This window comes from Budorcas taxicolor, chromosome 5 (genome assembly GCF_023091745.1).
Source record: "Budorcas taxicolor isolate Tak-1 chromosome 5, Takin1.1, whole genome shotgun sequence".
Classification (NCBI taxonomy): domain Eukaryota; kingdom Metazoa; phylum Chordata; class Mammalia; order Artiodactyla; family Bovidae; genus Budorcas; species Budorcas taxicolor.
In genome coordinates this window covers 153,827,986-153,842,769 of record NC_068914.1, presented here as the reverse complement: position 1 = coordinate 153,842,769, position 14,784 = coordinate 153,827,986, and the positions used below count along the sequence as shown (strand labels likewise).

Below are 14,784 nucleotides of genomic sequence, written 5' to 3'. Positions count from 1 at the left end.
AAGAGCCAATTATGGCATTATATTCTAGAATAATATTGATATTTAGACTCTTACCAACTGGCTCTTCCAGAAGGAGTTCAAGTTCAGAATGTGCTTACACCTGATGGTATGTGTTAAAAAAAATGCCCTTCTCACTACAGGGCTTTACCCAGAAAAAATATATATATTATCAGAGAAGGTACTTCTTGTTGTTTTTTTTTTTTTAAGAAATCTTAAAAATTTTTTTTGATCTTTTTTTGTTTGTTGATTTATTTGTGGCTGTGCTGTGTCTTCATTGCTGCTCTCGGGCTTTCTCTAGTTGCAGTGCTCAGGCCTCCCATTGCCTTGGCTTCTCTTGATGTGGAGCACCAGCTGCAGTAGTTGCAACTCACGGACTTATCTGCAGACCAGGGATCGAACTGGTGTCCCCTGCATTGCAAGCCAAATTCTTAACCATTGGATCACCAAGGAAGTCCGAGAAGGTACTTCTTTAAGAATCTGAAATCACATTTTAGAGAAGGAATTCCTTATCATTTTTACATCCTTTTTCTGAAGACAGGTTAGAACCTAGGTTCAAATCCTAGGTCCACTACTTACTAGCTATGTGACCTCAAGCAAATTAATCTGTGCTTCAGCTGTCAGCACAAGAAGTATGAACTTAACAGGATAGTTCACAGTAAATCAGCTAATGTAAGTAAAGCACTTAGAACAATGCATGCAAGCCTCAGTAACGAATCTTTTGCAACTATAACTTTAATCCTTAGGTGGCTTACAAATTATAAAAAATTCAAAAGTTGTGTCAGGGCAGAGGACTCCCAACCACATAGGCAGGCACACAACCTGCTAAGTGCTAGTCTGTACAGTCACCTGTTGGTGCATGCTCAGTCACATCTCTTTGCGACCCTATGAACTGTAGCCCACCAGGCTCCTGTCCACGAAAATTTCCAGGCAAGAATACTGGAGTGGGTTGCCATTTCTTACTCCAGGGAATCTTCCCCGCCCAGAGCTCAACACCCAGACCTCTTGCCTCTCTTGCTCTGGAGTGCGAATTTGGAGTGCCTCCAAAATCTGGAGGCAGACTTTTTACCACCAAACCATCTGGGAAGATACTACTTGTGTTAAGCCCAGCCAAGATTTAACACCTAACTAAATTGCAGTTTCAGCCTCTATCAGGAGTAGTATCTTTAACTAATCACTACTGAGCTAATCTGCCTGATAAAACCCTTGCCTTCCTATAAGGGGATTTGCCCTTCCAGCGATACAATCCACTTTCTTCTATTAAAAACCTTCCATTTTGCACAACTTCCAGGAGCACCTTTCTATTTATTAGCTGGGGTGCTGCCAGATACACGAGTTATTTAATAACTCAATTAGATTTTCAAATTTACTCAATTGAACTTTGTGTTTTAACAGTGAGTTCTGTTGAAGCAGATAAAGAAATGACCGAATCGTTATTTTTTATTGTTTTTCGAACTCTCTGAACAAAAATTCAAAAGGAAAAGAAAAAAGCGGGGGGCGGAGATTCACGTGAGACTGAATTCATCTTCCTGACACACACACACTGCTCTCAAGATAGACCTAGAGAAAATTCAGAGGAAAACTCTATGGCCGCCACCATGGACCAGACGGGAACCTGAAGGCAAAAGGACGGTGGTCTGTGAGTAGCAAGCCGAAATTCGGCACCAAGCAACTGAAACAGGGCTGTACACCATTTCAAACTCGGCTCGCAGCAAGGAACTTAGCACGCAGGAGCTCCTGAAAAGGGACGGCGGTCGGGCCCATTAACCAAGAAAATCTGCGCCCGACCGCGTCAGTAAAGTGCTATGAAATAACCTGGTAAACGGCGTGCTAGATAAACATAAAACGGTCGGCGCAGGGAAGACTAGTCCGGGTTCGCGCAAACACTCAGTCCCAAAAGTCCGGTCAGACAAAGCGGACGGGTGGGAAGAGCCGCTAAAGTGCAGCCGCGGGCCGGGTCGCCGCCCTGGAACGGAGCCGACGCCCAGGGGAGAGATGGGGAAGCGAAGGGCGGAACAGGCACCGGGGTGGGACTCGCCGGGCCGCCTGGCCAGCCCAGCCAGCTCAGCCCCGGAAGGAACAGAGCTGAGGAATCCGGTACTTAGCTCTTCCTACGGCGAGCTAGCGGCGCCGCCGCCGCTGCTGCCGCGGCCCCCGAACTCCTAAACCCGCTCCCCTAGGAGACCCAAAGCAGCCCGCACCCTGTTAACGGAACGGCCGCCGCGCCCCGAAGCCGGCGCCGCTGACGTCACGCTGACGTCAGACGTGACGCCGCGGCCGGGCGGGAGCGGGGAAACGGCGCAGGAGGGCGTTTCCGGAGCACGCGCCGGGCGGGGACCGCTGACGTCGGCCTCAGGTGCGTGCGCTCGCCTGCCCGCCCGCCCGGAGCGCGGCCCAGGTGGCGGCCCGCAGCTCCAGGTGGCTGCCCGCAGCGGTGAGAGGGCGAGCGGCAGCGCGGCGGCAGGCTGTCCGGGCGGCGCGGGGACCGGGGTTAGGGGAGCGGCGGGAGGGCGGCTCGGTTTTTGCACTCACGTGACGGGCGGGGAGGTTGGGGTGGGGGCTGCGAGCTGGGTGGGCGCAGGCCCCCGAGAGCGAGGCGAGCTGTCCGGCCCCACCCCTGACTGGCCTGCGCGTCGCCGCGAAGGACCTTCCTTGGCGCTGGAGCTGGGGCTGGGGCCGGACCCGCCGCGCCGCTTCCCGGGGCAGCCCGGTCCTCCGCGGTGGCCCGCACCACCGCCGGAGCTGACAGGAGTTGTCTTCTCCGTAGGGCCGCGTCTAGAGGGTGAGAGTTCGCGCTTTCCGAAGGAGCTGCGTCCGCCTCGGCCTCTCGAGGTCCCGCCGCACCCGAGAGGATGGAGAGCCTCCCCCGAGGCCGCAGCAGGGCCCGCGAACCCACGCCAGCCAGCCCTCGTTAGTTGCTCGAAATTTGCGTTTTATCCGCCGCTTAGGCCTTGTCTCCCGAGCCAGTGGCTTCGTGGTTCCCAAGAAATGGAAGAAAAGGAGCGATGTGACCGATTCCATTCGGTCGTCTTGCCTTGAGGCCTGGTTGGCATTTGCGGAGAGAAAATACAACAAGAAAATCGTTAGGTTTTTTTGGAGGGGGTGGAAGAAGGAAAACAAGGTCTTTGATTTTACCTGGTTTTTTAAAACTTCTGCACTTTGACAGTGGCGGTGAAATACGCTAATCCAAAAGTTATCTTTTTGTTGAGAACAGGGGGATTATTTTTCCTTTTGAGTCCAACCTTTTCTTCTCCCCGTGACAAAGCATAAATCATGGACACCAGAAAGTAAGGTGGACCTCAGGAATTCTCAAAAGACTGAGAAGCTTACATTCCTCCTCGGGAGGGAAGGGTGGGGTGTTTTTAGCCCTCTCTGGAACCTAAAAGGAAAAACATGAGTTGCGTGCCATGGAAAGGAGACAAGGTCAAATCTGAATCATTGGAGCTGCCCCAGGCAGCACCCCCACAAATCTACCATGAGAAACAGCGCAGGGAGCTCTGTGCTCTGCACGCCCTCAATAACGTCTTCCAGGACAGCAATGCCTTCACCCGGGAAACACTGCAAGAGATTTTCCAGAGGTAGGAAACTCCCCTTCTCGTTGGGGTCTTTATATATATAGTTTTTGCTCTTTCTGAATTACTGTGCATGGGGCAACTTCTCTGCTGCATAAACCTTCAAACTAACAGGTCTTATTAGCTAGATGCTGTTAGCAGGTGTAAGGGACACAGGAATGGGAAAGAGAATCAGGACCATTTACTGAGCACCTCCAGTGGGCTAGGGTCAGTGCCAAGAGCCTCAGTGGTGTTATCTCAAGGGATCCCCTCTACAGTCCATTGGAATGTGTAATTATTTCCATTTTGTGGATAAAGACAGGGCTCAGAGAAGTTCAGTAGTTTGCCCAAGGTAACATAACAAGAAATGAAGCAAGCCAAGGTTAAATCCAGGTTTGTTGCTGTGCTGTTGACCACTGTGATATTAGTGCTGCTCCAGTCCTGCCCTCAGGAGTTTTAAGAGCCTAGAAGGGGAACCAGATAGGTACACACTCAATCACCTGTCATCAGAGTTGAAATGTTGTGGGTTCCATAAGAAAGTTCTTGCACAATACTCAGCTTCTCTGTGAAGCCATGTGCTGGCCTTGGTGCTTTTTATATGGTGTTTTGTTTAGCTCTCTTAGTCTATTTACTGTCTCTATTTTACTGATAAAGAAAGAGAAGGAAAGGTCAGGTAATGTCCAAACAGCTTTGAAGTAGCAAAGCTATAATTTGAAGCTGACTGTAGGTCCCCTCCCCTTTCTACTTCATTCCAGATGGCCTTGCTTATCTACTTTGCAAAGTGCTACCAGACAGGTTGATAGAAGTTCAGCTTTTTTCTCTCAGCTTTGATGTTTTAAAATTTTTCTCTCAAAGAGTTTGAGAAATGGTTCGGCAGTGTCTGGATGAGCAGCATGTCTGCAGTCCATAGCAACTTTGGCAGTGAGCCTGTCTGACTACTCCAGCTTCTAAAGAGTTATCCTGCTCAGTTCTCAAATGCAGAGAAAGCTCAGGAATTCTTCAAGTGGTGCATGTTGGCAGTTACAGAAGATCCTTCTCTGACTCCATTCAGAGATGAAATTATGGTCCCAGGAGGGCCTGAATTACAGTTGAGAGCAACCTATCTGGGGTGATTTTTGAAGCATAGGTATGGACCTTTTACCCTAAAAGAACCATAGGCCCTCTTTTAAAAGAATGTTAATCTTGTTGTGCTGACAAAGTTATAATGAGGGTAATTATTTTCCAAGGTCAATAATAACCATAGTAATGCCTTAGCAGGCATTGTGTCCTTTGCATCATAGCCATTACCTGGCAAGTAGAATGAACTCTCTTCAGGAAATAGGGCCCTGGGAGATGAGATGATTTGTCTCAGATTGTTGGAGGCCAGTCCTTTAGACTGCTTCCATTTGGCCAGCCATTAATACATCTTTACTCCTGACTGAATATTTGCAAATTATTTCCTAATTGAAGACTAGGGAGAAGGAAAAGACCCTGAGTGCTCGGATGTGCTTAGTACTTGGAACTCTGACAATCTTACAACCTGATTAGGAGTGATCCTAGGAAACCAGAATTCACCTTAAGCAATTTATCCAGTTTCACTCAACTAGCAAAAATCGAGTACAAGATTCTGTGTGTCCATTCAGAAGTTTTTCACTTGGATAAATTTGGCCCAGGTCAACATGATGATAATCACTAATGCAGATGAGCACTCACTCCGTGCAGAGCACTGTTCTGAGTGCTTTCCTTGTGTTAACTCGCTCCTGACACCCATCTTACAAGGTAGATCCTGTTACTTCTGATTTTTTCAGATTAGGGAACAGAGACCTATTAATCGCAGGATTTGGACCCAAGCTTTGTGAATGGAGGACCTGCTTTCCTAACTGCCCTGCTCCTTCCTGAATATTGGGAAGGGGTGTCAGAGGAATTATATCGTCAGTAGCTGCTCACCCTTCTAGGAAGTTGGGCCTGGGTCTGAAGATGTGGACTGTGATTATAAGCTGTTCATGGATAATATCAGGACTCTTTCAGCTGTGTTTTCCCCTATTGAAAGAATGCTAAATATTTACTAAACTCACATAGAACCAAAGTTCTGTTCCTGGCTTTTGAAGCTTTAGCAAGTTGTACTGCATTGTCCAGTTACCTGTCAGCATGATGTAAATGTCCATGTAAATATGAGAATATTTGTACCCTACCACTCGAGAGGTGGCATTCTGTACAGAGTATTTAATATGGGAAGATTCTGTGTGAATACAGAGAAACAAAGAAGTGTGAAAGGAATCAGAGGGGAAAAAAAGGGGGGAGAAGAGGTGAGGGAGAGAGGATGGAATTTTTTAAGCAAACATTTACTAGCTGCCTGCAGTGTGCCAGGCACCACTCAGTGCTGTAAAGAAAGCAAGCTGAAGAAGACTTAGCCACAGAGAAGTAATACAGCTCAGAACTGTACATTGACCCAGCTTGAGAATAGATTTAAGTGAATTAGAACTTTGGAATTTAGAGCAGTTTAAAGGGAAAAAGATAATCTGTTTGGATCTTAACAGAAAAGAGTAATGTTGACAGTAATGTTAACTAGATAATTTTAAATTCCCAGATTCTAAGTTCTGTGCTGTTTTGAAGATGTTGATAAATGGTAGAAATGGGGAAAAGTTTTTGATTAATGCCATTTGTTGAGAGGAAGTTCATCCTTGTAGTTGAATTCTAGCCAGGTAGAAGAAATACAAAAGCAGGGTGGAGTTTCAGTGCAGTTGTGGGTATGAGATGACTCATGGTAGAAATGGAAATGAATAGGGATTTGGAAAGGACTGAGCTAATGACAGCAACACAGGAACAGGGCAGAGACAGTCTGGTGTGACAGGCTCAGTCCAGGATTTGAAGGTAGTGGTCACGACTGTAGTAATAGCAGAGAGGTTGGAAAGGATGAACAACTGAAATTGGAGAAAAGATCAAACTATAAGGGATTATAGATACTGGTGAACATCCTCTACCACAGAGAAGCCCTTCTACCCCCCATTAAAAAGTCCCTGAGCACACATTTAAAGGGAGGAGCCACATTAAAGGTATGGTGGTTGTAAACTGAGAAAACGTGTTGTTGAGTGTTAACCTCTAGAGATTTAAATTTTCTTATCCAAGGGCCAGGCAGACTCCTCCTCATCGCCACCACCTACAGAATCCTTCGGTGTGCCTGGCCCTGTAATCTGTGCTTTTATGTATTTAAAAATTTAAAAACACGTTAGGAGGTCCCAAGCCGTATTTTCTAAGGTCACACCTGTTCAGAACTGATAAAAAGGAAAAAATTGAGAGAAAAGGAATCTTGATGAAATGTTTCCACATCTCCTTTTCATTGAAACCTGAAACATCACCTTAGACAAACACAGTGGTAACCACAGGAGAGAACCAGAGCCTTAACTGAGGATGCAGACATCAGGGGAAAACTGGAACCTGTCTTCTCACTTGAGGATGACTTCACGTCTCAGGGCTCTTACGTCTGCCTTGGTGACAAAAATGAGAGGCTAGTGTATAGTGCAGAATCTCTATGGAAATTATTAAGACAGTCTTTAACAGGAGATCGCTGCGGAATCTCAAGAAAACATTCCACTGAGACAGTAGGATTCCCGTGGGATTCAGCGGGAGCTGTATTGAGGTATCCAGGAGACTGTTGAGTGTAGCTTTAGGTTTAGAGGTGAATTCCTAGCTCTGCTACTTACTAGCTGTATATGACTGTTCAAGCCACCCTGACCTCTGTACCTCAGCTTCCTTGTTTACACTGCGGGGTTAATCTCAAGATTGTTGGAAGGATTACGTGATAAATCTCTTAAAAGTAGCTAACACAGTGTGCACCTGATTATTGTTAAAGTAAAAACAAGTGCTGGTTTAATGGGCACAATGGATAGAGCCCACTTCTTCAAAAAATTTATCTTTTTGTTCTTGTTGGTTGCACCCAGCCTGTGGCAGCTTAGTTTCCCAGCCAGGGGTTGAACCCATGCTCCTGCACAGGAAGCACAGAGTCTGAACCACTGGACCACCAGGGAAGTCCCTGGATTCCACTTAGTCAAATGACCTCTCCTCTAGGATTGAGATGGAAACCATTCTTGGCCTTTCCTATATTGATTGGTTTGGCAAACACATGGTTATTCAGTTGCTAGTGCCCAGCTATGAGAGGTACAGTCACCTCTTCACTTTGGGCATTTATTTGTTTAGCCACTCCTCCATCTGCTGTTTCATTGGACAAGTGTGAAATAACTGAATTCTTCAATGGTCCTATAAGATAGGAATAGTTCCCATGTTTACAGGTAAGCTAACAGGCGTGGAGATTAAATCTCAAAATTGATACTGATGCTGCTTGGATGTGAACTCAAATATGTGTGGTCCTTAGATCGCTCTCTTTTTTCCTACTACATTGGAGTCAAGAAGGGTTTCATGGAAGAGGCTGGGTGTTAGGTGGAACTTGAAAAAGCTTTAGGATTTAGCTTGGAACAAGGACTAGGCTAAAGAAAAGAGGCCACACGGTCATGGTACCTGAAGTACACTAAGCCCAGTGAAAGGGAGACAGCACATCAAGTAGGCTGCGAGGGCCGGAGTTGGCCAACGAGGCAGTTGGCTCCATCAGCAGCTCTTATGTAAGTAACTGAAATGACACTTTGGTGAATGTGGCAGGAACATACAGGCTGAGTAGGTGGAAGGAGTGTTTGGAAGCACGGAGGTCAATTTAGGAACCTGTTTCAAAATATCCAGGTGTGAGATAAGGGGCCTCCAGTTAGGGGGAGAGAGTAGGAATAGACAGGCAAGGGTTTGAATCTGAGATAGAAGATGTAGGACAAGGGGAAGATGCCCTTGGAAACTCTAGTCCTCAAAGATGCACTTCAAAAAACTGCAGTCAAGGATGTTTGGAAACTGAAACCTTTTACTAACCCGCCTCCCCAATCCCCACCCCCAACCGCTGTCTCCTGGAGACTCAAGGTAAATATTGGCATTTTAGGGGTAACCTGTTTCCATGATTCATTCAGCTACTGTACTGAGCACCTTCTGTGGTCCTTGGGAACACACTGAGGGGACAGCACTAAGGGTCAAGCCTGGTAGCGAGTTAGGTGGCAAAAGAGGTGGAAGACTTGGCAGTTTCTCCACTGGAACCTTCATGCATCTGCTGGCTGGAGACTTCACTGAAGGGGTCGAGATGCTGTTGAAAAGTTGGTGAAAGAAAGCAGCTTGATATATCTTGAGATAGGCTTTCTTCCATAGGCTTTCTTATTTAATCTAAGTGCCCAAGAATGCACTGAGAGCCTTTATCCTATCAAGCTACATTTTAGACCCAAGCCAAGGGACTTGGCTGGCCTTTCCTCTTACTAGCCCACAGGCAAGTCAGAAAACATGTCCGGTAGTAACCTAGGCTGTAATTAAATTGGAGCAGGTGGATGTAAGAGGAAATGACTGGGAGAAAGTTAAGGTTGGCCGGTGAGAAAAGGTCTCTAGGGCAGTAACACTTGAGACCCACATGATGAGGAGCAGGCCGAGTGGAGATGTAGGGGAAGAGCATTCCAGACATCGGAGACAGTGAGTGCAGAGGCCCAAAAGAGAGAGCTTGTGTGTCCAGGTAGTAGACAGAAGGTCTTTGTGCTGGCAGGTAGTGATGAGGTCAGCAGAATCCTAAGGGTCTTACAGACCTGCCAACGTCATTTAGATCGTATTTAAGTGCTTTGGGAGCCTTGGAGGGTTTAAGCAGCGGCAAGAGTATGTTGGAAAAATACCAGTATGGTTGCTGTGTGTAGAGTCTAAGATCTCTTAAATTTTTAGAGTTGACTGCAAGATCTGATTCTCTTTTGGAGGTGGCAGTTAGCAGCCTCCTAGATAGCCATTCTCCACCTGTATTCCTGAGGGACTCACGACGTCTCCTTGGGGTGAGATGTGTGCTGCCCCACCTTTCTGCACGTCCTGGCCTGCGCAGCCGGCGAAAGCAAATTAATAAGGTCGGAAATGCCTCCAGAACTGACCTTATCTGAAGATGGAGGAGTGGCTAAAGAGGGCTGACTCAAAGATGGCTTAAAGCCAGCAGGCGAACCAGACTGCAGTTGAGTTTTGCTTGTCTGGTGGCAAAAGTATTTTTCAGTTGGTGTATTTTCTTTCAAATTCCAGTATTTCACACACGTGTATATTTGGAATACCTTTAGGTGGTTCATGCATTTCAGTTTAATACTGTTTTTAATCGCTTTCCCTGTGGCCCCAGTTCATACATTGATGTTACCTGTGTGTAGGCCTTTGAGTATTTAATAATTAATAATTACCAAGTATGCAGGCCTTAAATAGAAAGCATTTAAATTGTAAAAAATAAAACTAATGACAGATACTACCCATGCAAATCAAAATATCAAATCCTATTTTCTAATGTTAAAAAAAGGCTGTATCAAAGCAGGGAGATCAGCAAAGAAGATTTCAGAAAAGGGAAGTCTGGGGATTTCATAAATGAGAGATTTTTCTTTATATCCATTGAATTCACTATAGACGCACTTTCTAAATGGCAGGCAGATAGGCGCCACCACTGCTGAATTACTGTTTTGCGTCAAAAGAAAGATAAATCCCTAGACAGCAGGAGCCCAGACTACAAAATACTTTAGTAAAAAACTGGTTACACTAACTTGAGCGGACGGCAACAGGCTTCCAGGGGCAGTGGTGTAAAGTGTCTTCTGTTCCTGCCAGTGTGGGGCCAGGAGGGCTTGGGCTGGCCAGCCGATCTCAGCTTCCCTCCTGTCGCATTTGCAGGCTATCGCCAAACACCATGGTGACCCCCCACAAGAAGAGCATGCTGGGAAATGGGAACTACGATGTGAACGTCATTATGGCAGCACTTCAGACCAAAGGCTATGAAGCTGTTTGGTGGGACAAGCGCAGGTAATCGAACCAGGCTTGACTTGAAGGGATCTGACACTCAGCTGGAAAGGAAGCCAGTGGTGGGGTTACAGCCAGGGAATCCTGGGGAGCTGGCTGACACCGTGGAGCCTGACTCTGTTTCTGTTCTGCAGGGATGTTGGCGCCATTGCTCTCACAAACGTTATGGGCTTCATTATGAACCTGCCCTCCAGCCTGTGCTGGGGTCCCCTGAAGCTGCCACTCAAAAGGCAGCACTGGATCTGTGTTAGAGAGGTGGGAGGTGCCTACTACAACCTCGACTCCAAACTGAAGATGCCCGAATGGATTGGAGGCAAGAGTGAGCTCAGGTACCTGTGTGGCTGGTGTAGTGGCAGGTTGAACTTAACCTTTGGGTATTTGACAAGGCAAGTGTGAAATTCCTAGCTCTGTGGATCCTCTCCCTGTTGTTACTTAGAATCATAGGGTCTTAGATTTAAAAGACCTGAATCTTCCATGGCCCCAGAGGATGTTAAGTCCCCTGGTAGAGAAGTGCCATTACCTTGGATGCTGGCTTTCCGGTTTGGTGGGACTGCCCTTGTAACATTCTCCAACTGAGACAGTTGTGACAGTGTAGCTGCCAATTCAGAGAAAGGAAGACAGACATTTGGGCCACAGAGGGCTAAATTTTCCTAGGACCAAAGAAGGAACCTTTTCTTTTTTTTTCTTTTTTTTTACAATTAGAAGTTCTTAAGAATACTTGGGGCTCTCTTCCTCACAGAACTGGCTACTGTTAGCAGTAATATATGAGGATGAGCAAAAGTTCAGATTGGAAATTTAACTGGAAAGATTGAGAGGAAACCAAACGTGGAGTGCTCCAAGAACAAGAGGACTAGACTGTGTTCAGGACTGCCAGGGTATAAACAGCAAGGTTACTGCCTGACAGTGAACATGTGGCCCCAAGACTGGCATTTGCAATTTTACTAGCATTTCATTTTCTCTTTGATGTACCCTTTTTTTCCTGTAGGAAATTTCTAAAACATCATTTGCGAGGAAAGAACTGTGAACTCCTGCTGGTGGTACCAGAAGAGGTGGAGGCCCATCAGAGTTGGAGGGCTGACGTGTGATGCAGCCCCAGCCAGCCTCCCGCCACCTCAGCCTCCTGAAATCCTCCGTGCTGTGCTGCGGCCTCTACCGTGGGTCTGCCCTTGCCACTTCCCCAAACATCTCATCGGGTTTTTTTCCCCCTCTGATTTGACAGTGCAATAGGACAGACATGTGGACTGTTAGAAGGACCAACCAGCGTCACTTGCTCCTGGAAAAGGAAAGCAGGAGCTCTGTGTGCTTAGGGTGAGCTGTGGAGACCTTGGTTTTATTTTAGAGAGGAGAAAGGAAGGTGGGTCTCAGCTGCCTCTCCCGGTTTCCGTGAGGGCTTGGCAGAGGCTCTGCTGGAGTTCACTGCTGCTCTGACCCCCGGGGGACGCTGCCTCCCCGTCCCCTTCCCTGGTAGCCGGTGAGTCTGAACACAGTCCAGACAAAGCCCATGGGACTGGCTTGAAGGCCTCAGAGCAGAAAGGCCTCTCAGGAAACCATCTCCAGAGCTGCAGCAGCCGCACAGCATGCTATCTCCAGCCCTCAATGCCACCCTGACCCCGTTTTTAAGAGTGGTTTATGGCCATCCTTGAAGTCTGATAATGAAAAAGTTCTCTAATATTCCATGCCGGGTGGTTGAATCCTGCAATATTCTAACATGACAGGGTGAGCTAGATACCTAAGAGGATGTGGCCAAAGCCAGGCTGGGGACAGGCATGGACAGCCTGTCTGCCTCACTCCAGCTTCGTCCCTGCCACTTCACTGCACTGGTTAGGTTTGGGGACACAAGACAGGCCAAAGGGCGGTTTTCCCAGCTGACCTGCCCCGGCAAAATCAGAAACAAATAAGACTGCCTTCACCATCAAATTCTACTAGTTTGAGACAGCGTTGGGCAAGGGAAGTATTGTGAAGCTAAGCCCTCAGAGATTTGGAGCAGCTCAAATTAGTAGAAGTCTTAGGCTTGGAGTCACTCTGGTGACCAGAAGCAGAGCCCTCACGTTGGGTAGATATGTGCATTCTGCTTAGGACCTGGGTTTGTCATCTCTGGAGGTTCCTTTACAGATCAACTGAGAATTGACCCTCCCCCCCCCACCCCCAACCTCTTTAAATAGCTATAGGCCACTTTTCTCCTGGTAACTTTGGAAAACAGAAGGAAAAGTGTTAGACTACACCGCCTGTCACCAAAGGGGCCGTGGTGGTCTCAAGGCAGGGGGTAGGCAGAGGTGGCCTGTTCAGCCCTTCACAGATCAGTGGTCTTGGCAGGTGAGAGCTGCCCCACTGGCCAGACTCCTCTCCAGCAGCAGAGCCAGCCTGGGGCTTGCATGTCCAGCCTGAGCAAGCTTAATGGGACGAAGCTGAGGCTTTCTCCCCACTGACTGGAGTGCATGTTTACACCAGCACTTTTTCTGCACATGTATCTTCAATCCCACAAGGCCAGTTTTTTAACACTGAGTAACAGAGGCCACCAAGCAGCTACAGCGTTTCACCCTCTCAGCAAGTGGCCGCAGTGTCTTCTGCCCCATTTTCTACACCAGACCTGCTTGGCACCACAGGGAGCTCGTCACCCCTGCACAATGACATTCCAACCACCACCAGCCAGAAGTTACAGCCAACCTTGCTGTCACAAGCAGGAACTTGGGTCCATGGGCACTGTCAGTGATGTAAGCCATTTCCTGGGAGGAGGAGAGAACTCGCCACCAGTCTGCTTGGGCCCCTGCAGACGGCACTTCAAAGGAGTCCTCGTGTACTTGGAGACCATAAGCCAATGGGATATGCAAAGACGCTTAACCATTTCAGGGCTGGTTCCTCTGTTCATATCCAATTCTGGTGCTTAGGAACAGGGACCTATGCTGATGCCCAAGGGCAGAAAGCCCCACTTCCTTTAAGGAAGTGGGCAGGCCTGACCCTGATGCCCAGTAAGGGGCAACCCTAGGCTTTTTGTTTTTTCTTGCTTTTATTCCTTTTTGTTGGCCTTGTGCTGGGTTTGTTTACAAAAGATGTATTTTGTTTAACCAAATATTAAAAATGGAAAACTCCATACATAAATTTCATATGTCTGAATCCTGTAACCATGTACATTTTAAAACGTGAACTTTAGTTTTAAAAGGCATTCACAACTGCTCTAAGTCCTCTTTCAGAGACATACTGTGCTTTGGTCAAACCTTTCACTTCAAAAATCCAGACAGAAGATTCACCAAGTACGACTTGATTCAAAAGAAATCTAAGACATTTCTCAATTTAACTTAAAAAACTAGGCTCCACAATATGAAGAACCCTAACCTTCATCTAAGTACAAGTTTTCTTTACTGACAAGTCATATATTTTTCCCTGATTAACAAGTAGATCATGTATTTCAAGAGGGCCTGGGAGGCCCCAGCATCAAGTACATTGCAGGATTCTAAGTGGGGCTGTCTAGATTTGAATTCAGATCAGGCATTTTCTCTTCAGCCTGGAGCAGATCATTTAACCTTTCTGGGACTGTCTTCTGCAAAATGAGAATACTACCACCTCCTAAATTGTATAATATGGTTCCAGCAACCCACATGAAAGGCTTAGTATTGTTACTAGCACAATGCCAATAAAAATGTATGTTAAGTGAAAAAGCTACAGATTTCAAAGACAGGGCTACAGCTGGATTCACTATTAAGAGCTCATCAACAATTACAGTTGGTCCTCAAACAGCACAGGTTTGAACTATGTGGGTCGACTCTATACATGAAATTTTTTCAATGACTACCACAGTACCACAACCTGTGGTTGAACTGCAGACACACACAGGGCCATTGAAAAAAGAAATGCGCAGACTTGATTGCATGGAGGGTTAGTCCCCCCAACCCTTTATTTTTCAAGGGTCAGTTGTATTTTTTAAAAAAGAACAAACCCAAGCTGTACTTGCTACCTTCCTATTCCCAGACTAGAAATCAATATGTCATTCTTTACAAGTCCTTTATAACTATTTCTTTTTCTGGACTTGCTGCATGGCCATGTGGAATCTTGGTTTCCTGACCAGGGATCAAACCTGCAGTGCAGGTGCAGAGTCGTAACTGGTGAACCACTAGAGAATTCGCCAGATGGCTCAGTGGTCAAGAATGTGCCTGTCAGTGCAGTTACGATCCCTGGGTCAGGAAGATCCTGGCAACCCACTCCAGTATTCTTGCCTGGGAAATCCCATGGATAGAGGAGCCTGGCAGGCTACAGTTCATGGGGTCGCAAAGAGTCAAACACGACGTAGTGACTGAAATGACGTCATTGTAGACTGCAAGTACATGAACCCTATCCTCTGTTGGCAGACCCGAAAGTGATTGCTGGAACTCAGAGAGGTTCTTGGACAAAG

At 46.9% G+C, this 14,784-nt stretch overlaps 1 protein-coding gene across 2 annotated transcripts; it reads left to right on the top strand.

The window, feature by feature from the left end:
- The first annotated feature begins 2,326 nt into the window (after positions 1–2,326).
- Positions 2,327–13,496, top strand: JOSD1 (Josephin domain containing 1). Of its 2 annotated transcripts, XM_052639593.1 has the most exons (5): positions 2,327–2,353; positions 2,765–3,575; positions 10,275–10,403; positions 10,535–10,729; positions 11,386–13,496. In XM_052639593.1, the coding sequence occupies exons 2-5, from the start codon at positions 3,391–3,393 to the stop codon at positions 11,483–11,485; spliced, it is 609 nt and encodes a 202-aa protein (XP_052495553.1). In that variant the 5' UTR covers positions 2,327–2,353; positions 2,765–3,390; the 3' UTR covers positions 11,486–13,496. The 2 variants fall into 2 exon arrangements, with proteins under 2 accessions (XP_052495553.1, XP_052495552.1); XM_052639592.1 differs by lacking the exon at positions 2,327–2,353 and having other exon boundaries at positions 2,622–3,575.
- The last annotated feature ends 1,288 nt before the right edge of the window (positions 13,497–14,784 follow it).

What these genes read in the sequence shown, in the direction of transcription:
- JOSD1 (XM_052639593.1), top strand. Translation starts at nt 3,391, where the DNA reads ATGAGTTGCGTGCCATGGAAAGGAGACAAGGTCAAATCTGAATCATTG. An exon ending in CTGCAAGAGATTTTCCAGAG is followed by an intron (nt 3,576 to 10,274) that starts GTAGGAAACTCC and finishes TCGCATTTGCAG; the next exon opens with GCTATCGCCAAACACCATGG. An exon ending in GGAGGCAAGAGTGAGCTCAG is followed by an intron (nt 10,730 to 11,385) that starts GTACCTGTGTGG and finishes TTTTTCCTGTAG; the next exon opens with GAAATTTCTAAAACATCATT.